The sequence below is a fragment of the Staurois parvus genome, unplaced genomic scaffold, assembly GCF_062004578.1.
Source record: "Staurois parvus isolate SC_StPar_1 unplaced genomic scaffold, SC_StPar_1.0 ptg000025l, whole genome shotgun sequence".
In the NCBI taxonomy this organism is placed as follows: domain Eukaryota; kingdom Metazoa; phylum Chordata; class Amphibia; order Anura; family Ranidae; genus Staurois; species Staurois parvus.
Genome location: NW_028317821.1, coordinates 18137354 through 18161074, shown reverse-complemented (window position 1 = coordinate 18161074; position 23721 = coordinate 18137354). Strand labels below are relative to the sequence as shown.

Below are 23721 nucleotides of genomic sequence, written 5' to 3'. Positions count from 1 at the left end.
TAAAATTCTTGTATTTCTCATGAAATATAGAAGTGCGCTTACTGGGATGTGGGGGTGCCAAGGCACTTCTGTGCCAACTGCTGCAAAGCTGTATATCTGCAGTGTGAGATCATCTAAGGCACTGCTGCCTTTCATTGGCGGTCTCACCAGATTTGGTGTTGTCAGTAGTGTGCTGCTTGTTGGAGAGGAATCTGCACTGCATGCATCTCTCATTCTGTGCTTAGTGACCCACTCCTGCTGCTTTGTGAATATTCTCCAACCAGTTATCAGACCATCTGTCCATAGGGAGTTGCGACTCTGATATGAGAAAGCAAAGCCGTGTTCCTCTACCAGTGTGTCCACCCTTACACATACAGAACAAAACATAGCAAGACCAAAAATGGTACTTCTTATCCAGGCAGAAGCTCTCTTTCCACCTTAAAGAACATCTGCTCTAACTTACCAGGTACTGCAGCCTTTGGCGCTCTGTTTCGGGAGTGAACTCGGAAGACATTGGAATTATTTCTCCATTTCGGATAATTATAGCCCTAAGAGAGAATAGGATTTGTCAGAAGGATTATTGCAGTATATCAAACAATAAATAAACATGTTCTCCCTAAAAAATAAATAATTTACCAAAGTATGCACGAGGGGACTGACATCCTAAATGATTCTCATGAAAAAGCTGAGCACAAAATCCTCAGAAAGTAGTCCACTGGTTGATTGTCCACCATTGCCTCTTAGGACTGGTTCACACCAATGCAGTTTGCTTTTGACTTGTTTTTGCAATGCTTTTTGCATTTTGCTTTGCATTTTTACACCAAGTGTATTTTGCAAGGTGGTGGGAGGCAGCTTTTTTTTGTTAAAGGGGAAATGTTTTTGTTGCTGGGCAGAATAAAAACACAAAATGCAAAATACGGCAAAAATGCACTACATGCATTTCAGCAGCGTCTCCATTGCACTCTATTGTAGCAAAAATGCTGCTTTTTGCACTTTAAAAAGTCCCTGACCCTTTCCAAAAATGCAGCTGCTCAAAAAATCATAAATGTGAATGTGTCTCATAGAAAACCATAAATGGACTGTAGTGCATTTCTGCAAAAAGCACTAAAAAACGCATTAGTGTGAACTATGCCTTAGGTTGCATTTTGTTTCCCCATACATACATAATAATTTCATAATATTTTCTTATAAAGAGTATATTAAAGCGATTCTAACTAAAAGGTTAATTTTTTTTTTGTAAAATAACAAACATGTTATACTTACCTGCTGTGTGCAGTGGTTTTGCACAGAGCAGCCTGGATTCTCCTCTTCTCGGGTCCCCCGAAGGCTCTCCTGGCTCCTTCTGTCAGTCGGGTGCCTCCACAGCAAGCAGCTTGCTATGGGGGCACCTGCTGCTCCGTGTGTCCATTCACATATGGAGCTGTGGCTTGCCCTGCCCCTCTCTCTTCTCATTGGCTGACTAGCTGTGACTGTCAGCAGCAGGAGCCAATGGCTCCCACTTGCTGTCTCAGCCAATGAGGAGGCAGAGACCCGGGACAGCCAAGGCTGTCATTCACATCACTGGATTGCGATGAGGCTCAGGTAATTACTGAGAGGGGCTGGGGGAGCTACTGCACACAGAAGGTTTTTTGCCTTCATGCACAAAGGTAAAAAACCTTCAGCCTTCACAACCGCTTTAACTGCACTTTAAAAAAATAAATACATTGAAAGTTGTATAAAGCAGCAAATTGATGGTCCCTTCTACCTGTCATTCTACTCTCTGCTAGCATATAAGCACACCAGAAATAACTGAATGGCTCCTTGTAACACTTCTCTTCCTCCGAGTCTGAGCCCTACTGTAAAAGAAAATGCAAGAGCTTCATACCAAGTCAGATGTAGGTACTTAATGACTTACTGCTTAAATTGAAAAATACATTTAAGGATGTACTAAAGACGGACTACAGTTCAAATTAAAAAAAAGAAAAAAAAAACTTAAAGAACAGACATGCTATGTCTTTCCTGACTTCTCATGGTGCTCTTTGGAATGCAAGCAATAACTGGTATTTTCTACATAGTTACCTGTAAAATCCATTTCTTGGAGTACATCATGGGACACAGAGCAGGTTATTCATGGCTATGTGGGTTATATGTCACCTATAGGTGAATGGACACTGGCCGATTAATCAAACAGGACGTCCTCCCCCATATAACCAAAGAATCACAGTGTGGCTAGTGTGTAAAATTCTGCTGAAGCTTTATTTGTGAAACACAGATTGCTGCTGATCTCAACACATCCACCAGGTGGCAGGATTAGACTAACAATAAACAGGGAGAGAGAGCGCCACCCGCCCTAGTGTTACATAGTTACAAAGTTAGCGTAACACCGTTTATTGAAGATAAAATGTTAAAAACTTTCTCCAATGTACTCACATGAACCAAAAAATGTATGGGCACATAAGGATGTTGTCAACTGCCTCTCCTTGATGCCACCATCACTGTCCGGAATCACAAACCTGATGTTTCTGGGAGATAGCGTCTATCCACCCGTCCCTGTGAAGCCGCAGCCAAGTCACACAGCGTGTAGTACCTATTGCGTATGCGCCCGGTTCTGCCGGTGGTTGTCATCTATCTCCATGTGCGGCGTTGGCTGAACCGGGTGCATGCTAGGTGGACTGGCAACGGCTTCACAGGGATAGGTGGATAGAGGCTGTCTCCCAGAGACATCCAGTTTGTGATTCCGGACAGTGACCTTCCGAGTCAAAGAATTAAGTTTCTTGAATTGGATGAAAAGGTGGCTTCTGCAAGAACAGCCAAGAAGTTGAAGTCCCAAGGACACAAAGGTGGCCTGGCAGATGGATCTGTCTGTGTTACACACTGTGCAAAGTATGAATCAAGGAGAAAGAAACAATGGTCTCTGGGAAAAATTGGATAGAGCCGAAATCTGACCCAATCACATATTTCCACAGGTGCATCTTCCTGGCGTCACACCAGGCATTTAAGATTTCCAGGTCCTGTAATGGAAGCTCCCTGACGCCAGCTTCCTGGCGTGCAACAGTGATCCTTCCAGACCTGGGTTTCAATAGCCAAGCCTTCAATCCTAGTGATCGTGAAGCAGGATACATTATTGGATCCAAGACAATAGGTCTGGGTGGATCAGAAGTTTCCAAGGAGCATCCCCTGCCAGATACACTATGTTGGTGTACGAAGTCCTCCTGGCCTAGGCTGGGCTACCAACATTATCAGTGTTATCTCCTCCCGAATCCTGCACAAAAGACGCAGCAATATATATAAGGTGTTATCAGTGCATATACCCCTATTGCCAGTGGGGCTCTCATCCTGGACACAACCTATATAATCTGTTGTAGAACCTGGAAGCCAATTATCCAGAGCAAGGCGTACTGCCCGAAGTCCCAAGATATTGATGGGCAGCATTCCCTCCTGTGGAGACCAAGTACCCTGAACTGTAGCCACCTTTAAACCAGCCCCCCAACCGGACAGACTGACATTGGTGGTAACTATCTTCTATATCACTGGAAGGAAAAGGACTCCATCTCCAGATGCCGAACAAACAACCACCGCTTCGGATTCTGCAATAATCTCCGGGAACAAAGCCCTCTGGCAATCCAATGCTTGGACCTTCATTATCCAGACAGACAGAATGTTCCACTAAAACCGTAGGAAACTGCTTCAACATAGATACCATTTCCTCATGCAGAGATCTATAAAAGGATACCTTTTGCTTCTTATATTCTTTAAACGTAGAACCAACTGCTCCCTGAGCAAAGGATCATTGAGATATCCTGAGACTAACACCCTCTCCCCCAGAGTCCTCAACAAGCCCAGCACCAGGGACAAGAGCTTTGTGAACACTTGGGGGGCTGTGGCCAGCCCAAAGACCAGTGCTCCAAAACAAATTAGCAACTCTTTACTGCTGTACAGTGACGTGATTCTGTACAGCACACTGCAATAAAATGCAGCATGTCTGCAGCTGCATTGCGGAGTGAACAGGACGCACAGAAAACAAGTATTTACTGTGTTTCCTAGCGGTGACCGGCATTTTACACTGCAGCAAAATGCTGGTCACCACACAGTGTGTGAATTGGCCCTTAAGGAAGAATAGGCTCCCACCAGGCATCCCTGCCCTAAATTGTCCACTGCTATATATGCTCCACCTTGAACAAATTGTAGGGTTAAGACTGCACTTTACAGAGGTGCCTTGGTGAGGCAGTATGGCTCCCACATAAGTATTGCAGACTTTAGTTGTGCTTTATTGAATACAGAGCTTCAGTAATTTGTATGCTTTATATCTTCATGGAGTTCACCTTTGTGGGCCATTCACACCAGGTTTTTGTGGTAACAAGCACGTGTTGGTGTGCTGTAGTGACATTTTTTGTAAATGGCACCTTCAACATAGAATGCATGCTGCCAAAACGTGCACCACAATGCAAAATATTCTGTTATTTTGTGCTGTGCAACTATAAAATACAAAACAGCACCTATTTTTTCATACCTTGAGGTGCATTGCAGCCCATTCATTTTGGATAATGCAGAACTCTGCACATGGTATGAATGGGCACTAAGGTTTTAAAGGCCAAGTCTTTGTAAATTACTTATTTTCTAGCTCAGGGCATGTGTACATGGTCGTTTCTTAAGCTAGCTATGTACTTGTAGAAATTTGAAGGTTTTTTTTATTGTTAGGACGTTTGTTTAATTTTCTAATCATTAGTGGAATCAAATCGATGTTTGTATTCAACCGCTGAGAAAATTTGAAAGAGCAAGATAGAAAATTAGTCTTGAACAAATTAATTTCTAACAGTGTATGCGGTTTTTCCTCAGTAAAGTCAATGTGTTCCAAATTGAATGTTTAAAACAAATGAAAAATTTGAACTACCTTTATAGGGCATTCATCAGTCCATCAAATGTACTGAGAATTTCCACATGAATTTATGAATGAAATTTCTTTTGAGTTTTTGTTTGAAAAACTGTTAAGTGTATAGCCAGCTTTAGCTTCCTCATACAGGTGAAAATTGAAGCTTAAACCATCTCAGAAACAGCTCTGCAGCAGGCAAAAGCAACTTTAAAAGTTGTCTAAGGAAACTAATTAAACATTCTAGACACAAGTAAAAGCAGGTCAAAGCAACTAGAATGCAAATCAAAGAAACAAAAGCATTCCGAATTTGCTTTGCTTGTTCAGGATACAGTATGTAAATACTTTAGTGTGTATGATCTGGGAATAGGTTCCCTTTAAGTGCAGGATAAAGTAAGGAAAGATTAGAACTTTTGCGTTTTTCTGGTGGTCTGTGTCTCTTCTGAGAAGACTTTCCATAATTTCCTACTTTAGTGACCACACAAGAAGAAAGATGAATCATGCAAAAGGAAATGAACATAAAAATCCAATACTGTGACCTGGGGGTCAGCAACCAGTAGATCGTGATCTATCAGTAGATCTTGGCCAGGTGATTGGTAGATCATGGTCTGGGCTTGCTGACCCACAATCCCGGAGCATCAAACTGAGTGCAATGCAGAGGGACTACTTGTAAAGCTGAAACTGTAGTAGGGAGCAAGAGCTGCATAAGCCGATGTCTCCTACACTCTGTCATGGTTGGTGAGTGTAGCACCTGCTGTGGCATGTGCACAACTTTGGCTGCAAAGGAGGTAGGGATTGGGGGTGGTAAAGCTATGACTCAACAGCAGGGTTTTACCCCCCCAACTTTACAAGTGAATGAACCTTAACTAAGTGCTCATTCACAAGTACAGCAGGCACTGCTGCTCCTCTGCACAACGATCCAAGTGTGTTTGAAGGGTGGTGAGAAGGCGATATATTGCTTGCTCACCACCTGATTTAAACCCATGATTGCTGTGCAATGCACGCCATTGTCACACGGTAGTACGGTAATTACAGTTTTAAATCAGGTGTGAGGAGGCGACACTGGGTGATACTGTGCCCGGTGATCTTGGACTTCTCCAAGGTTGTTCAAGTAGATCTCCACCTCTTTAAGGTTGCCTAACCCTGCTGTAACCATTCCGCACTCTAAAAGGGGGCTGTTGTTGCACTTCAAAGTAAGTAAACACAATATGAGGGAATTAAGCTTCCTGTGCCATTATACTGGCACAAGAAACTGTCAGAAATGGTGTACTCCACATGTGAATTTGTTTTATTTTAAAATCATACTTACCTAGGTGGATGCAGCATCGGCCCGATGCCGAGTCTGTCCCCTGCCGGCTATAAGTGTAAGAACTCAGCGATCACATGACCGCTGATCACTACGTTCTCACTGCCGCAGACAGCCATGACTGCCAGTGAACGACTGGCTCAGGCTCTCAGCGGCTCGAAGAGAGGCTGAGCCAGGTGCCACTCCAGACTCTGGAGTAGATCCCGACTTTAAAGTCTGGATCTTTCCCAGCCTGGAACGGCTGAGTGACGTCAGCCGACAGTGGACTTCAGCCCGCTGTCAGCTGAAAACGGGTCACAGGAGTGCAGAACAAACTGCACTTCTGTGATTCACAGGAGAAGTACAGCCAAAAGAGCTTTGGCTGTACTTCAAGTAAGCAAATAGACCTGGTTCACGTCTATCTGCAGCACCTGCGCCAGTTTCCATTTCAGAGTGAATCAGAAACTGGTGCAGGTCTGCCCCTAATTAACAGGGGGAATGTGGCAATTTTCCATATAGAAAACTGTCACAGATTCTTGCCAGGTGTGCCCTTGTAGTATGCGGTGTGAGCGTTCAGCAGAGGGGATCAGAACATGCATCTCTAGCTCTCGTGTTTTCTGTGCTGCCTATCACACCCCCAGCGGAGCACCGTTTGTGCCCCTTTGTTAATTAGTGGCAGCATCTGCTCCATTTTTTATCTTTAGATTAGTAGTGCAAACTTGTGTTGCACCACTCATTGTTAATTCCCACAATGTGTTGTGACATACTGTAAACAGAATCAAAAGCTTATGGCGTTATATAGCCAGTATTTAGCAGGGAAAAAAAATTAAAAAAGAAGAAAAAGATTGCTTCTACTACATGATAAGATTTTATATGTCCATCGATCAGCTGCGCAAGCATAATATATGCAGATTGTGGCTTTGGCTTTTCACTCCTAGTGGCACATAACAGGCTGATTGCTACATGCAGAGTCTGAACTAGTCAATATTCCAAAGATGTCTCAAACAGAAAGCCATTCTCCCTCTCACAGCAGATATTGCTGCTGCTATTACTTTCATATCACATTTAGCAGAGACACAGCCAAATTTCTAAATTATGCCCATTTTTTTTTTTCATTTAATTGAATTACTATTATTTTCCTATTAAATATGGAAAACATGTTGTTTGATAAAAGTCTAATTGATGCTTCTAGACCATCCATTATAACAGCTGGCTCCAACCTAATCATTAAAAAAATAAAGTATAATCATTATAAGCACATGCTGTGCACCAGAAAGTGAAAGTCAAAAGGTTGCAACACAAAAAAATAAAAAGGCAATAATTCCAGCATTTTTTCAGAAATTTAACATGTGCCCAAAGCATATACAGTATCTCACAGAAGTGAGTACACACCTCACATTTTTGTAAATATTTTATATCTTTTTATGTAACAACACTGAAGAAATGACACCTTGCTACAATGTAAGATTTCTAGATGTGTTTTTGATGTGTTTATGATGCATTATTTGCATTAATAAATAATGAATGAAACAAATCTAACTTGTATACCTAGCGTAAGGGGCAGTTCACGCCACATGTAGTTGAGTGCAGTTTTTTTTCTGCATCAAAAACACATTGATAGTAGATTACATGGTTTCCAATAGCATAGTTCACACCAGTGTGGTCAGTTCCAGTTCATTCCAGTTCCATAAAAAAAAGTAGAATATGCTGCATTTTTTCTGTACTGAACTGTACTAGAACGCATCAAAATGCAACAGAACGCACCAAAAAGGCACATGTGCTTATTAGGTTGAAGAAGAAAGTTGAAAAATGAACTGGAAAGCATCAAAAACGCGCATACAAAAACACATCCGGAACACATCCGGACTACGTTTCTATAGTGTGAACTGGGCCTAAAAGAGCAAAAAAGGGAAATTAGTTGTTGGGTCTCAAATCTACTTCAACACTTGCTATGACAGTTTTTCTATCGATCCTACATATACTGTATATACAGTATCTCACAGAAGTGAGTACACCCCTCACATTTTTGTAAATATTTTATTATATCTTTTCATGTGACAACGCTGAAGAAATGACACTTTGCTACAATGTAAAGTAGTGAGTGTACAGCTTGTATAACAGTGTAAATTTGCTGTCCCCTCAAAATAAGTCAACACACAGCCATTAATGTCTAAACCGCTGGCAACAAAATTGAGTACACCCCTAAGTGAAAATGTCCAAATTGGGCCCAAAGTGTCAATATTTTGTGTGGCCACCATTATTTTCCAGCACTGCCCTAACCCTCTTGAGTATGGAATTCACGAGAGCTTCACAGGTTGCCACTGAAGTCCTCTTCCAATCCTCCATGACGAAGCTGGTGGATGTTTGAGACCTTGTGCTCCTCCACCTTCCGTTTGAGGATGCCTCACAGATGCTCAATAGGGTTTAGGTCTTGAGACATGCTTGGTCAGTCCATCACCTTTACCCTCAGCTTCTTTAGCAAGGCAGTGGTCATCTTGGAGGTGTGTTTGGGGTCGTTATGTTGGAATACTGCCCAGTGGCCCAGTCACTGAAGGGAGTGGATCATGCTCTGCTTCAGTAGGTCACAGTACTTGTTGGCATTCATTGTCCCTGACTATGACACTCCCACCACCATGCTTGACTGTAGGCAAGACACACTTGTCTTTGTACTCTTCACCTGGTTGCCGCCACACATGCTTGACACCATCTGAATTAAATACGTTTATCTTGGTCTCATTAGACCACAGGACATGGTTCCATTAATCCATGTCCTTAGTCTGCTTGTCTTCAGCAAACTGTTTGCGGGCTTTCTTGTGCACCATCTTTAGAAGAGGCTTCCTTCTGGGATGACAGCCATGCAGACCAATTTGATGCAGTGTGCGGCGTATGGTCTGAGCACTGACAGGCTGACCCCCCCACCCCTTCAACCTCTGCAGCAATGCTGGCAGCACTCATACGTCTATTTCCCAAAGACAACCTCTGGATATGACGCTGAGCAAGTGCATTCAACTGCTTTGGTTGACCATGACGAAGCCTGTTCTGAGTGGAACCTGTCCTGTTAAACCACTGTATGGTCTTGGCCACTGTGCTGCAGCTCAGTTTCAAGGTCTTGGCAATCTTCTTGTAGCATAGGCTAACTTTATGTAGAGCAACAATTCTTTTTTTCAGATCCTCAGAGTTCTTTTCCATGAGGTGCCATGTTGAACTTTCAGTGACCAGTATGAGAGAGTAAGAGTGATAACACCAAATTTAACACATCTGCTCCCCATTCAAACCTGAGACCTTGTAACACTAACGAGTCACATGACATAGGGGAGGGAAAATGGCTAATTGGGCCCAATTTGGACATTTTCACTTAGGGGTGTACTCACTTTTGTTGCCAGCAGTTTAGACATTAATGGCTGTGTGTTGAGTTATTTTGAGGGGACAGCAAATTTACACTGTTATACAAGTTGTACACTCACTACTTTACATTGTAGCAAACTGTCATTTCTTCAGCATTGTCACATGAAAAGATACAATAAAATATTTACAAAATGTGAGGGGTGTACTCACTTCTGTGAGATACTATATATATATGTGGGATCGATAGAAAAACTGTGATAGCAAGTGTTGAAGTATATTTGAGACCCAACAACTAATTTCCCTTTTTTACTCTTTTAGGCCCTTTTTTTTATGGAACTGGAATGCACTGGAACTGACCACACTGGTGTGAACTATGCTATTGGAAACCATGTAATCTATTATCAATGTGTTTTTGATGCAGAAAAAAAACCGCACTCAACTGCATGTGGTGTGAACTGCCCCTTACGCTATGTATACAAGTTAAATTTGTTTCCTTCATTATTTATTAATGAAAATAATGCATCATAAACACATCAAAAACACATCTTAACGTAATAGGTGTATTATTTGGCATTCAAATTTCAAAGGCAGTCTAAATTACAACACATATACACACACAACTCAGAATTTACATAATTGGGATATTTAGGAAGACTGTGGCCATAACAAAATGTCAGAGCCCTTTCTAGAAGAACAAAGTAAGCTGAGCCAGTGAGAGAAGAACTCGAAAATTCATTGTTCCACATTGCCTGTGGAAGAGGTCAGGAAAGGCTAGAGAGGTCAGGTAAGGCTTGTTTTAAAGTGGTTATAAAGCCTAAACATTTATTTACCTTGGATGTATTCCTTGCATTAAAATAAAAAATATTTAGGCATCGGTATCCCCTCACACCCCCTTTTACTTACCTGTGCCCTCATTCGATCCAGACCTGCGCACTTCCTGGCTTCAATGGCTTTGCTGAGGCAGTGGGAGCCATTGGCTTCCTCTCCTGTCAATCAAAGCCAGTGACGATGGAGTGAGGGGTGGGGCTGAGCCCCGCTCACTGTGTCAATAGATGCAGACATCGAGGTTCAAGAGCAAGCATGCACGAATGCTCCCATAGAAAGCAGCTTTCTATGGAGGCACTCAGCAGAGGGGAGGAGCTAGGAGTGCCAGTGGGGGACCCAAAAAGAAGAGGTTCTGGGTCACTCTGTGCAATTCCATTGCACAGAGCAGAAGAGTATAAAACTGGTATTTAACCACTTCCCAGCCAGGTGGCCTACAGGGTGGCTGCTCTGTGCAAAATCACATATATATATGTGATTTTACAGTTCCAGGTAGGGGGCGCGTGTGCCATCCTATCTGCGCTGTCATTGGCTCCCGTAGGTGTCAATCACCGGATCCCAGCCAGAGATTCATGGTCAGGACTCTGTGATCAGAGGAGCAGCTGACAAAAGAGAGATCTGTGAATGTAAACAAAACAGATCTCTCTCCTGTCAACAGGAACATGCTGTTTTTTTGTCTCTCTGCAAACAGGGAGATAAAAGCCAGCAGGTCCCCTAGTAAAACACAATACAGTACACTGTTTAATCACAACACAGTACACAGTTAACCCTTTGATTGTCCCAGATGTTAACCCCTTCCTATCCAGTGTCAATAGAAGAGTGTCAGTGCTCTTTATTAGTGTCACTGGAGATGTCGGAGGCAGTTTGTGAGTTCCCATCCAGTGTCAATTAGTATCAGAATGCCCAAGGTACTATCGGGCCCTATTCCTTCAACTAATGCCAATGATGGGGCACTATTCCTCACTCAAGTGACCACCAATTCTGAGACACTGTCTACTCTCACTAAGCACAGTCTGGCCCCTCTAAGGTCTGAAGTACAGTAATCTGGCCCTTTTTTTCATAAAGTTTGGAGACCTCTGCCCTACAAGCCTATAATTATGCAAATAGAAATTGAAGTAATCACTTTCCCTAGCAAGTTCAAAGATACACTGCAAGTACATCACAAATAATTTATGTAAAGAAATAAGTTTGCACGTAAACATTTAAAATACTTGATTTTTCTGTAGCTTTGCCTACAATGTTTTATGTTGGTGATGGCGTCTCTTTTTTGTCCTTTGTTTCTGCATTATAAGCCAGGGGTTAAAATTTAGAGTCCAGACCTACTAGCCAGGCACAAACATTACTCGTGTCCCCCAAGGCGGTGTACAGCGGGCCTTTTGTCCCCCAAGGCGGTGTAGAGCAGGCCCCGTGTCCCCCAAGGCGGTGGAGAGTGGGCCTCGTGTCCCCCAAGACGGTGTAGAGCGGGCCTCGTGTCCCCCAAGACGGTGGAGAGCGGGCCCCGTGTCCCCCAAGGCGGTGGAGAGCAAGCCTCGTGGCCCCCAAGGCAGTGGAGAGTGGGCCTCGTGTCCCCCAAGGCGGTGGAGAGCGGGCCTCGTGTCCCCCAAGGCGGTGGAGAGCAGGCCTCGTGTCCCCCAAGGAGGTGTAGAGCGGGCCTTGTGTCCCCCAAGGCGGTTGAGAGCGGGCCTCGTGTCCCCCATGGTGGTGGAGAGCGGGTCTCAAATCCCCCGCGGCGGTGGAGAGGGTGTCTCCTCTCAGCGTAGGAGAGCAGACCTCTACTGCACGTGTCCCCTCAGCCACGCTGCCACTGTAATGGTGATGCCGTGGAAACCAGAAGTTGCAAACCGGATCTCGGCTTCACAATGAGGCTTGGAGCGCATGTGCAGTTGCTCCATGCTTCTTCATCTGTGTTCGCCGCTCGCCACAGAGGAATTTCTCCTCACACTTGGCGAGCAGCTTTTTCAAGCCCTGTTATAAGCAATACATATAAAAAAAACGGTCTTTTAGGGTATGTGTACACAAGTTCCAGGTTAAAGGGATCTGCTTTTCCAAACAAGTAGTCTGCCTGGACAGAGGTAGCAGCAGAAGACTGACTTATTAATGTGTTTTGAGAATAGCCAACCAAATACTTGCAAATGATGCATTTCCTTGTTATGGCCATTTTTTTTGCTGTGTTAAATAATAGAGTATTCCTCACCTGACAAATAATTGAACCTGAACGATTTATAAATGAATGCATACCATAGAACTCATAATATTCACATATCCTTTTTTTTTTTTTTTTTTTTTTTTTACAATCTTGGCTTCTAAATGCAAGTGGTGCACTCAAATGCAATAGAGGTTATTCAATAAATACAATGGTAGAGGTAATGACAGTACTTTCCTCATTGGAATGCAAGGAACAAGCAGCAGCAGATGTAAGACTAAATTAGTAGTCATCCAACACATTCATTTACATGACACAAAGCCCGGCTAGTTGTCAGCTTTACAGATAGGCAGTTGCTAAATCTTTCACACTTTGCAGAGCAGCAGCCTTTAGCTTACAACTAGGAGACAAGAAAAAAGTGACCTTACTGATGGACCATAGGCAGTGACAATGTATGATCATTTTCTATAATTAAGAAAATGTATTATAGAACACTTGGCAGTGATTTCACATCTTGTCTGTCTACAGCTCACATAAAGCAATGATATTGCTGCAGTGTTATACATCAGTGGTCACCTTTCAGCACTCAAGCTGGGAAAGAATGTAATAAGTGCTCGTATACTTTGATACAAAAATCCATGCACAGATCCAAGATATCTGCAATGCATGTGATTGCCTAAGGTCACTGAACTATAATACTCGAAAATTGCTGGGAACTGACTTTCACTTATAGAGCTGCAAGAATCTACAGTCTTTCTAGCGTCCAGCTTCACAGTGACTGTCATTATGGGATATGCCACAGATACAGCTTCTTCTGGCAGCTGCTGTGTTAATAGGAATCAGTGACTATTTGGTGTTTTTCCAAGGAAACTTTTCATGCAGATTAGTATATATTGCACAATATTATTTAAAGGGGTTCTCAACTTTACCTACATATTTATCCAGTGCACCCCTTAAACCTCTGGATGGTTAAAATATAAGAATGGCAACCCATGTTGGGTTTAGGATTTCATGCCGTCAAGCACCTGATGAGAAGTTTGAACAGTCAATCAAGCTTTTGGGAATCACAGCTCTACCCTGTTCTGTCATTTAGTCCCCATTCACCCTGATGCAAATTCTATGTGGATTAGATCCAATCTGAAAGGCATAGATCCGCATGCCATCTGAAAAAACATTGTTTGCTAAGAGAGACATTCACATCTTTGCAGTGTGATTCTGATCCGGTTAAAAAAAAAAGGTCCTGTGCGAGTTTAGTGCAGGTTCTGTGTTATTTTTTTTTATCTCCAGCTATGCCAAATCCCCTCAGAAATTAAATTAATTAGCATTAGAATCGCAGCTGTCACACTGTGAAATTGCATCAGATTCACACTGTATCAGTGTGAACCTAGCCTTAGGCTAAGTTCACACCTATGCAGGTTGCGTTTGAGCCGTTTCTGCATTGCGTTTTGCACCTGTCTTTTTGAGGCGTTTTTGATGCATTTTGCTTTTTTTTTCATTTTCTAAATTTTTCTTGTTGCTAGGCAGATTTAAAATGCATAAGAAAAGAGGTAAAAGCGCACTACATGCTTTTCTGCAGTGATTTCATTGAAGTCTTTACAACCAAAAAACGCAACTTTTTACATTAAAAAAATTCCCTGACCCTTTCCAAAAAATGCACCAGGTGAAAACGCGCAGATGTGAACATGTCCCATAGAAAATCAAGTTAAATGGACTGCATTGCGTTTCTGCAAAACGCTTAGGTGTGAACCTAGGGTTAGTAGTGGTTCACATTGATGTGGTGTGGGAAACTGCATGTGGATTGGACAGGAATTACACCACATTCCTGTTCAAATCACATACGATTCTTTGCAGTGCGATTTTAGTCCATTCATTTTGTATGGTTCAAATCGCACTTTTTTTGCCACACCGATGCAATCCGATTCAGCTAATCGTACTGCGTTTTGCGACCTGTTTTTGGGGTGTCGTTAACTTAACCTTGACACCAACAGCAGTTCGTGAATCCTGCACTGCATCAGTGTGAATCAGCACTAAAACTCTTAAGACTTAGTAAACCTAAACAGAACAGTTAATTGATGTACTGGATACTTGTGACCCTTAAAGTTTCAGAATATCTTTGGTAAGATGAGGGGTCAAGTGGGCAAAGTTGTCTAAATTCAAACAGGGTTCATATTAGGGGTGCACAGAAAAATTGCTAATATTTTTAGGATGTGATCATTTTTTATTTCAGTGTGATAAATGTATGCCAAAATAAAAAATGCAATAGGAGTTACCCTTAAGCTGGCCATATACTGCTTGAATGTCAGCTCATTCCTGCTAAATCAGACAAAATTGAGCTGTGAGAAGTCCTGTTGCAATCCTTAGGCAGCTGACATTGCTCTATCCACATTGCAGGGCATGGATGGGATAATCGATGAATTTCTCTCCTTCGGTCTGCGGGGCTGAATGAGAGAAATTCGAAGTATGCATGGCCGGCTTTACTGAAAACTGTCAAGCCTAAATTAGACACCCATTTTTAGAAGCCAAACGTCAACTTCTGTATGGAATGAAAGAAACAATGCTCACATTAAGGGCCAGTTCACATCACAAAAATGCACTACGGATACGTTCCAGATGCGTTTTTACATACAGTTCACATCACACTCTGTTCCAGTGCGTTTTTGATGTGTTTTGCTGTGTTCCAGTACAGTTCTGTCTACAAAAAAAATGCAGCACGTTCTACTTTTTTTCTGCACCGGAAACTGATTGGAACTGACTGCACTGGTGTGAACTAGGGCCATTGGAATACATGGAAAACACTGTGCATGCATTTGTGATGCAGAAAAAAAACACTGAACTGAATCTGGTGTGAACCAGCCCTTAATAATTTCATTCAATAATCAGTCTATTTACCCATAGCAACCACATCCTCAATTTAGTGCTGTCAGGCTATTTTATACCTATTTCTAATTGGTATATGCCAGATCTGGCTACATAACTATATTGTCAAAACGGAATTTTCTATGAATTAAACACTTTAGATTAGTGGTCTCTAAGCTGCGGCCCTTTGGGGCACTATTCCTTCCACTGGTAAAAGACACTATTCCTTTCACTGGCACCAACGATGAGGCCTCAAATTCCTCCCACTGACATCAGCGATGGGGCACCAATCCTTCCTCTGATGCAAGCAGAGCACCATTCCTTCCACTGATACAAATAATGGGGCACCATTTCTTCCACTGACACCATCTATGGGTCACTATTCCTCCAACTGACACCAATGACGGGGTACTATTTGTTCCACTCACACTATGGTGAAGCGCTATTCTTTCCATTGACAACAAACATGGGGAGCTATTCCTCTCACTGACACCAACGATGGGACAATATTCCTTCCACTTATTCCTACAACTTGCATGACCAATGATGTGGATGGTTGTAAACCCTTACATATACCCAGTGAAGTGACTAGCCTCAGGAGATACACAGAGATGAAACAAATCCTCCTACATGAGTTGTACCTGTTTATCTGCAGTATTCTCCTCCCCCCATTTCACACAGCATACAGGAAGAGATCTGAAGCTGTCAATCACAGACTGTGTGCTAGGGATCCCTCCCCTGTCAGCTTATACTTTTTGGTGTCAGGAAAACTTGTCAGAAGTGACTCTGATGCTGATAGCAAAGGAACAAAGCAGCAAAGAAAAATGACACTTAGTGCTCTGGAGTTAGACAAGTACACATGATAGAGGGATATGCTTTGGCCATATTTCATGTCTGAGGTTTGAAACCATTTTAAATATACAATGGCAACTGCAAATACTGGTTTGATAAATACATGAATATACCTGTTAAATCTGAAAGAAACCCAACGCTGTTCTGTGCACTCTGTAGTCTTATCTAAAGCAAGTGAGAGTTAAAGCGGAGTTCCACCGAAAAGGGGAAGTTCCACTTTAAAGATTGGTCCCCCGCTCCCCATTAAGGATTGGCACCTTTGGGGAGCAGGAAGGGGGGGGGAAGTGTACCCGAATTTGACAGGTACCCGCTCCCACTTCCGCTGCGATTGCCTAGGCGATCGGAAGCGGAAGTTGTCCTAATACCCTCTATCTCCGAAGTCTTGTGGGACACGTGACAGGTCCCAGAAGATGACGCGGCCATTCAGGAAGCGCAGAGCTACATGCGCATGCGCAGTGGGCACCCGCAAGCTGTCACAGCCGGGTGCCCAAACTGAAGATGCCAGCACCTGGAATACAGGACGGCAGGTGAAACGGGCTGCGGCGGGGGCAACAGGTAACATGGGACAGGTTAGTGGCTGTTTTTTAAAAGTCAGCAGCTACAGTTTTTGTAGCTGTTGACTCTTATTTTTTTTAGAGTGAGTGGAACTCCGCTTTAATACCCAACCCAGTTTACCTCTGTGAACAGGTGAACACTTTCTTCCATGATATAGACATGAGGAGTCCTAATACACTTACTTTCCTAGAGAGACAAGGCTGCATTTACATAAATATAGTGCCACGAGTCAGTGTTACCACTGAAAAATAGAACAAAAATAAAGCCTGAAAAGAATACATGCAGTCAACATATCTAAGGACTGATAAGTTGCAATATATTAAAGTTTTGGTACGGTGTTCTCAGGGGTGGACTGACAACTCATGGGGCCCCCGGGCAATAGGGGATCATGGGGCCCCTGTGTCCTTGCCCAAACTCAACAAAGCCTATGAAAAAGGTACTTGAGGCATCTCATGGGGCCCCCTACTGACCCTGGGCCCTCGGGCAGTGCCCGAGTTTCCAAATGGTCAGTCCGCCCCTGGGTGTTCTGATAGGCTGACAAACAAGTGTAGCTTAATTTTTGCTTTAAAGTGAATGTAAACCTCAGACATGAAATCTAAACAAACATATCCCTCTAAACGGTGTACTTGTCTCATTTAAGAGCCCTAAGTGTAATTTCTATCCATTGCTTTTTTCCTCTGCTATCAGCATGAATCAATTCTAACAAGATTTCCTGACACCAAGAGAAAAATGGTGACAGGGGAGGGAGCTCCAGCAGATTGATAATCTCATCTCTGTTCCTGTGAGCTGTGTGAAAGGGGGTGTGTCACTTCCCTTCAATCAGCTCTCAGAGATCTACTCACTGAGCTCTGCAGAGTGTAAATTCAACTTTCCGCCCCATTTTTCTGAACTTTTAGACAAGCTGCATACATTCTGCACTGTGAACGGATGCAGAGAAAAGAAGACTGCAGATAGACAGGTACAACTTAAGTATGAAAATTTGTTTCATCTCTGTGTATCAACTGAGGCCAGTATATGTAAGGGTTTACAACCACTTTAAAGGAAATGTCACGGCAGACATAAAACATATTTCATAAATTTCTGTAACACATGCACGTTTTCCTGTGTTTTAGCCTTTAAGACATTCTGAATGTAGAGAAAAAAAATAACTGTTGAATGTTCCACAAATATAGCTGTATTTATGGCTCAAAATTCCAAAGCTTGTGTTGTCAGCCCTACTTGGTATATTTAGAAGACTAAAAGGGAGAAAAGAAGAGAAGCTCATTGTCAGGGTTTACATACACTTTAAGTAGTTCCTCCACGCCAAAGTGTTGCACAATAGGTCTTATTCTTACCTTTAGTCCCATTCCAGTAATCTTTTAAAAAAATTGCTGCTTCTTACCGCACCTCTATTACATTTTATGAGAAAGCCATACTCATGGCAGCCTCAAGCAGTTACTCAGAATATGGCTTTCCCATAGAAATCAATGAGGCCACAGCACAGTGAAATACAAAGTATCCATTTTCAGGAGAAAGAACATATAATTCAAACCTTTTGGTTATATCTGTTCGATAAATGCAAATCATGTGCATTGATAACTTCCTGATCTCTCTGCCTGTGCACAGAGAAGAGGTTATGGAGGTGACGAGGGATTAGGAGATGATGAGAAGTTTTCTTCTTTGTAATACATCAGAAATGAAGTAGGCAGTACTGACACTATATATATCGCTTAATGTTTTAAGTTATATATGTTTGATAAGTGCAGCTTTTACCCAAATGATTCTATGTTATGTTTCCCTAAGACCAAATATAGATGGCTGCTGAGACCTGTGAACACTGCCCTGTCTCTAAAAAATTAATATGCCAACCATAAGGGCCAATTCACACTGCAATGCAAAGTGGCAAGAGTGATTCACCGCTCCAGGCGTTCTGCATTGCCAGCTGCACATTGCCTGGCGGGTATGCGATTCAGCGCATCACAGGCTCCTATTTTTGTTGGTTTTGTACAAGCTTTATAGCTATATTCACTGCAATGTTGGTCAGCGTGATGTGCTGTGCTGCCCTGGCCAACATTGCAGTGCGATTTGGCCCGCTGCGTTGCGCTAGGCTGTGAATGGGACACTTAGAAAACAATGTTTTTTGTGTCTTCCTGTGATATTTTCCATGCTGTAAAAATTGTGTTACCACATATAGTGTGAATTGGCCCTAAGAAGTTAGAAAGAAAGGTAACCTTTTTCAAAAAGCAGATGCCAGCATTAAAACTACCGTGCAGGGTGGTTGTAAGCACATTTCAACTACAACTAGTATGTACCTTTGATAATGAAAACATCTGAGAGTATTCCCTTTTATCTTAAGGTAGTGATATGACTTTTAGGGCTTATTCACACAAAACCAGAGGCCCAGAGAGTGTGCATTTATTTATACAGACATTTTGTGCAGCCATGGCCAGAAGCCTGGTGAAAGCAAATGACAGAAGAAGCTCCACGGAATGTCCTATACATTTTATTTATTTCAGGTACTTATATAGCGCCGTCAGTTTACGCAGCGCTTTACACATATATATTGTACATTCACATCAGTCCCTAACCCTCAAGGGGTGTACAATCTAAGGTCCCTAACTTACATTCATACATACACATATTAGGGCCAATTTAGACAGGAGCCAATTAACCTACCAGCATCTGAGCATAAGTGTCCATACAGGGCTGGATGCATAGCCATGAAGGCAGTCTGCCTGCGTCCAAGGCCATGCATCTGTCCCTGAATGAATATAAAAGCTTGCACGTGTGGGCTCATAAACAAGCTGGGTCTCTGCGCCTGTGTAAATAAGCCCTTAATAACTTTTCATGAACTATGTACCAACATTGTCAGCTCAAAAAAAAATCTAACAATATTAGTAATCAAAACGATAGTGGGATGGGGTGACAATACAGGGATTATACTTCTCAGTAAGGACAAGTGCATAAAATATGAAACAAAGTATTACCTGCTGTCACCAGCATTGGATACATAGATTTTCCCCAGTAAGTAGACAACGACAAGAGATGTACAGCCTCCAGATATATTGTAAGTGCTTCTCTCTCGCTCGATTTGCAGATCCTGAGGGAAGAAGTGAAGATAAATAACAAATTGATGTGCTGTACATATCCAAAAAAACTGCTAACCTATGCTTGATTTTAAACGCTGAGTTCACTATAAAATACAAATATGTGGCAAGCCATTCTGCATAGAGTTGTAATTTAGGATGTAGTATGGAAAGCGTTTATAGGAACATTTTCAGCCCAGATGTTGCAGATATAAAATGTGTAAAGAAAAATGTGTGAAACTCAAACAGGAAGGCACCTACATCGATCTTCTGAACAGAAATAAAAAAAACTGCTTATTTTCCGCTCCATCAAGGCTCTACTTGTGTCTTGGTCCCACTATCATCTTTCATGGATAGGTAGAATCAATGCTGTTAAAATGACAATTCTTCCTAAGCTCTTATATCTGTTTTCTACTCTTCCTGTCTCTATCCCCTCTTATGCCCTCAAATCATTTCAGAACTATGTTCTGAGATTTATTTGGACTAACAAGAGACCTCAGGTTTCCAAACATACTATGCTCATACACAGGAAAAAAGGGGGCTTGGGGTTCCTAATTTTTCCAAGCATTATATAGCGGCTCAAATTGCATCTATGACCTCTATATATACAGCACACAGAAAGCCCCTCTATGGGTCACTTTGGAGGCGATTTCTTGCTTTCCAGTCTCTCCCCATTCGCTTTTGTGGCTTCCTCCAAAATCTAAACCCAGCCCCTTAATGTCACACCTGTTACGAGTCTGAGACTCTACAAAATATTCCAGTGGCCTGATCTCCCCCCATTTTCCACTTCTCCCCCTTTTAGGCAATCCACTGTTTTCTCCAGGCCTCGAGTCCCCTAGCGCCTTCCATTGGTGAATCTCCCACAAACTCCACTGTGTCCTCTCATTCCTCACTGGTCGTTCCACCTACACCTGGGCGAAAACCAGCGATAAATACCAGGTCCCCCACACTGAACTTTCTTTCAAATTAAACACTGGTTGTCCTCGGTGCTCACTAATAAAGACCCGATGACCCAGTTGTCTTTGTTTGAACATAGCGGTCATTGGACGCCTTTCTCCCCCAAACTTATATCCAATCTCTACTCACATTTGAATGTCCTCTAAAACTCTAATAATCAAACTTATGTTTCCAGGTGGGAAAGGGACCTTAAATGCACCAAAGGTAAAGGCTGCTGGTCACAAATTAGACTGCACTGACTTCCTGCTCTTTTAATGTTCTCACTATTGAATTAGCCTTTAAAACTGTCAGAAGATGGTACCTGGTTCAGTTCTGCTTGGCACACCTTCATTCCTCTGCCCCGGATGCTCTACTCCAGGAGATATCCTCCATATATGGTGGACATGCCCTATGCTCGCCTAGTTCTGGACAAAAGTCCTTAAACTCCAACAATCATTATTAATCTGCCCCTTCCCAAAAGACCTGTGGCATATCTTATTACACCTGAAACCTCCGGGCCTCACCAAACACAATTTAAACTGGCTACTTATGTATAGCTGGTGGCAAAACAAACCATAGCAAAAGCTTGGAAACAACAGATCACACCCTTTACAGAAGTCAGCAGTTGCTTGGATTTCTCTTTCATTAATAAGCTCTCCAGCATCCTTTTAGATATGCATGAGAAATTCCTTAAAATATGGACCCTCATGGATCCAACATGCCCATCCTATTATGTCAATAGCCAGTTACACACTGCTATAAACACTGAGACCTGGGGCCCAGGTTCGAGTGCCTTTGATGTCCCCCTCCACTTCTCTTACACTCTCTTTTTTCCTTTCTTCTTATTTTCTAGGCTCTTCCTTAGGAATGATTTGTTCTTATGCACTTTTTTGTTTTGTTTTCTGAGTAGTGCATTTTATACACTGATGTCTCATTTACCAACGCCCGATTCCTAAATCAGGGCATAGGGTTTCTCTGTTAGTTATGCTGTTCTTCTTTTGATGTAATATCGTCAATGTGCCATTTTGATACACCCCAAGCTTTGCAATTTATTACTGTTTTTGTATATGATGTACAACCGCTTTGGATTGCAAGACATTGATTTTAAGTGTCTGTTTGTAAAAATGACAGCGGTTACAATGTATACCTAAAAAAATATTTTTTCAATAAAAATGTATCGAAAAGAAAAAAAAACTGCTTATAGTGTCTCTGTCATGTAGTACAGGAGTAATAGAGATCTACCACTGCGGGTCTCCTTCTGAAAATGCTAGTTGCGTGGCTGTGTCTGACTTGTTCCATGCAAGCAACTTACATGGCATTGAAGCCAAAACAACACCATGGCAGCCATAAAACTAGCACTTTTGAAAGGAGAGGTTGCATTATGACATTTCTAGAATCCCTGCTAGGACTTTCACTGGTACTCACAGATTCCCTACCAGGATTATCAATGACATTCGCAGAATCTCTACTGGGACATCCATAATCTCTAATAATATTTCCAATGGTACTTGCAGAATCCCTGACAGTTCTTCCAATGGCACTTGCAGTATCCCTGCCAGTAGAGAGGAGATTGAGTGTCCTCAAAAACCCATCTCTAACCTAAAGGAGAAGTAAACCTTTTTTGGCTATACTTCTCCTATGGATCACAGGAGTGCTATCAGCTAACCTCAAAGGTCCGGTCCAGGCTCTGAAAAGATCCTGACCATATAGTTGGGATCCACCCAAAAGTCTTGCCCGACACCTGGCTCAGCCTCTCAGCTGCGTGCCACTGGGAGAGTGAGCCAGATGCTCCCTCCTCAGCCAAGTACTCTGGTGAGCACTGGAGGGGCAGAGCAGAGAGCCGGAGGGGAAGAACTCAGTGGTGTTTGATTGCTCAGTTCTCACTGCACAGCTGGCAGGGGAATATAAAAGCTTTTTTTATTTTTTAAGTCCATACTTCTCTTTTAAACTACCAATTCTTTGTACTCCAGTGAGCTGCAGGCTGGGTTTTTCTCACACCACAACTTCTGTGAGCTGTGGGGAGGTGGATGACCATGACCACAGCCCACTGGAAAACAAAAAAGTGGGAGTTTGGACTAGAGATGGGTTCGGAGGATGCCCAAGCTCATCTCTACCGGAGCAGGGCCCTCAAACCCCTCGTGTATCGCATTGTATTGTTATTGTACTGTCTCATGTATTGTCTCCCATTTGTAATGTACAGCGCTGAGCGAACTGTTGGCGCTATATAAATACTGTATAATAATAAGAATAATAATCTCTACCTGTCAGTACTCCCAATACTACTTGCAAAATCCTTTTCAACTTTCAGAGTTCCATGAAACTACGCTGGGCTCTTCCTTTGTTTAAAAGGGTATTAAAGCTCCAGCCTTTAAAGTGGCTGGTGCTGTGTCTTCTTGCCTAGTTACACTGCCTTGTGCATATGAGCTATAATATACTTCTTATTGCTTGTGTTTTGCTGACCTGGTTTGACCTGACTGCTCTCTTGCCTGCCGCCTGCTCACAACTTCAATGTGAACCCGACTTCTCTCTAGTCTGCTGCTTGCCCAAGACCTTTACATGAACCTGACCTCTCTCTTATCTGACGCCTGTCTAGGAATTCTGCCTAGATTTCACTACCCTTTTGCAGAACATTTTGTGCCCAGTCTCCACTCCCCCCTTGACAGGGCAATTCTGAGCGTCTTGACTAACTGCCAGCATGCAATGAAACCCATCTCCACTATCAGGTGCTCTTGTGAAAACTGGATGGTACTTAGATTTTGCGCCTTGGGTGAGCCCACATCACCTGCTGGGAGGACGTTGCCATAACAGGCTAGCAATGACAGCCTATAAAATTTTCTCATTAATAATACCTTTTAAAATTCAGCACATACATTACGAGTGAATTCACAATGCAACACAGAGCAGCAGGAGCGATTCACCACTCCGGCCTCTCTGTGTGGCCGGCTGTGTTTGGGGGCAGTGTGGTGAGCGTTTCAGTGCATCACACGGCTCCCTTTGTTTTGTTTTGTACAAGCTTAATCTGAAGTATGCAAAATGT

The 23721-nt window shown here is 42.7% G+C and overlaps 1 protein-coding gene across 1 annotated transcript in view; it reads right to left on the bottom strand.

The window, feature by feature from the left end:
* The window catches only part of PPM1H (protein phosphatase, Mg2+/Mn2+ dependent 1H), a 251683-nt gene that overhangs the window by 68885 nt on the left and 159077 nt on the right, over positions 1-23721 (bottom strand). Inside the window, exons 4-5 of the mRNA XM_089652100.1 lie at positions 19650-19762; positions 443-527 (exon numbers count right to left, since the gene is read on the bottom strand). Of these exons, the coding sequence (XP_089508226.1) occupies positions 443-527; positions 19650-19762 (198 nt within the window). The remainder of the gene's footprint in view (positions 1-442; positions 528-19649; positions 19763-23721) is intronic.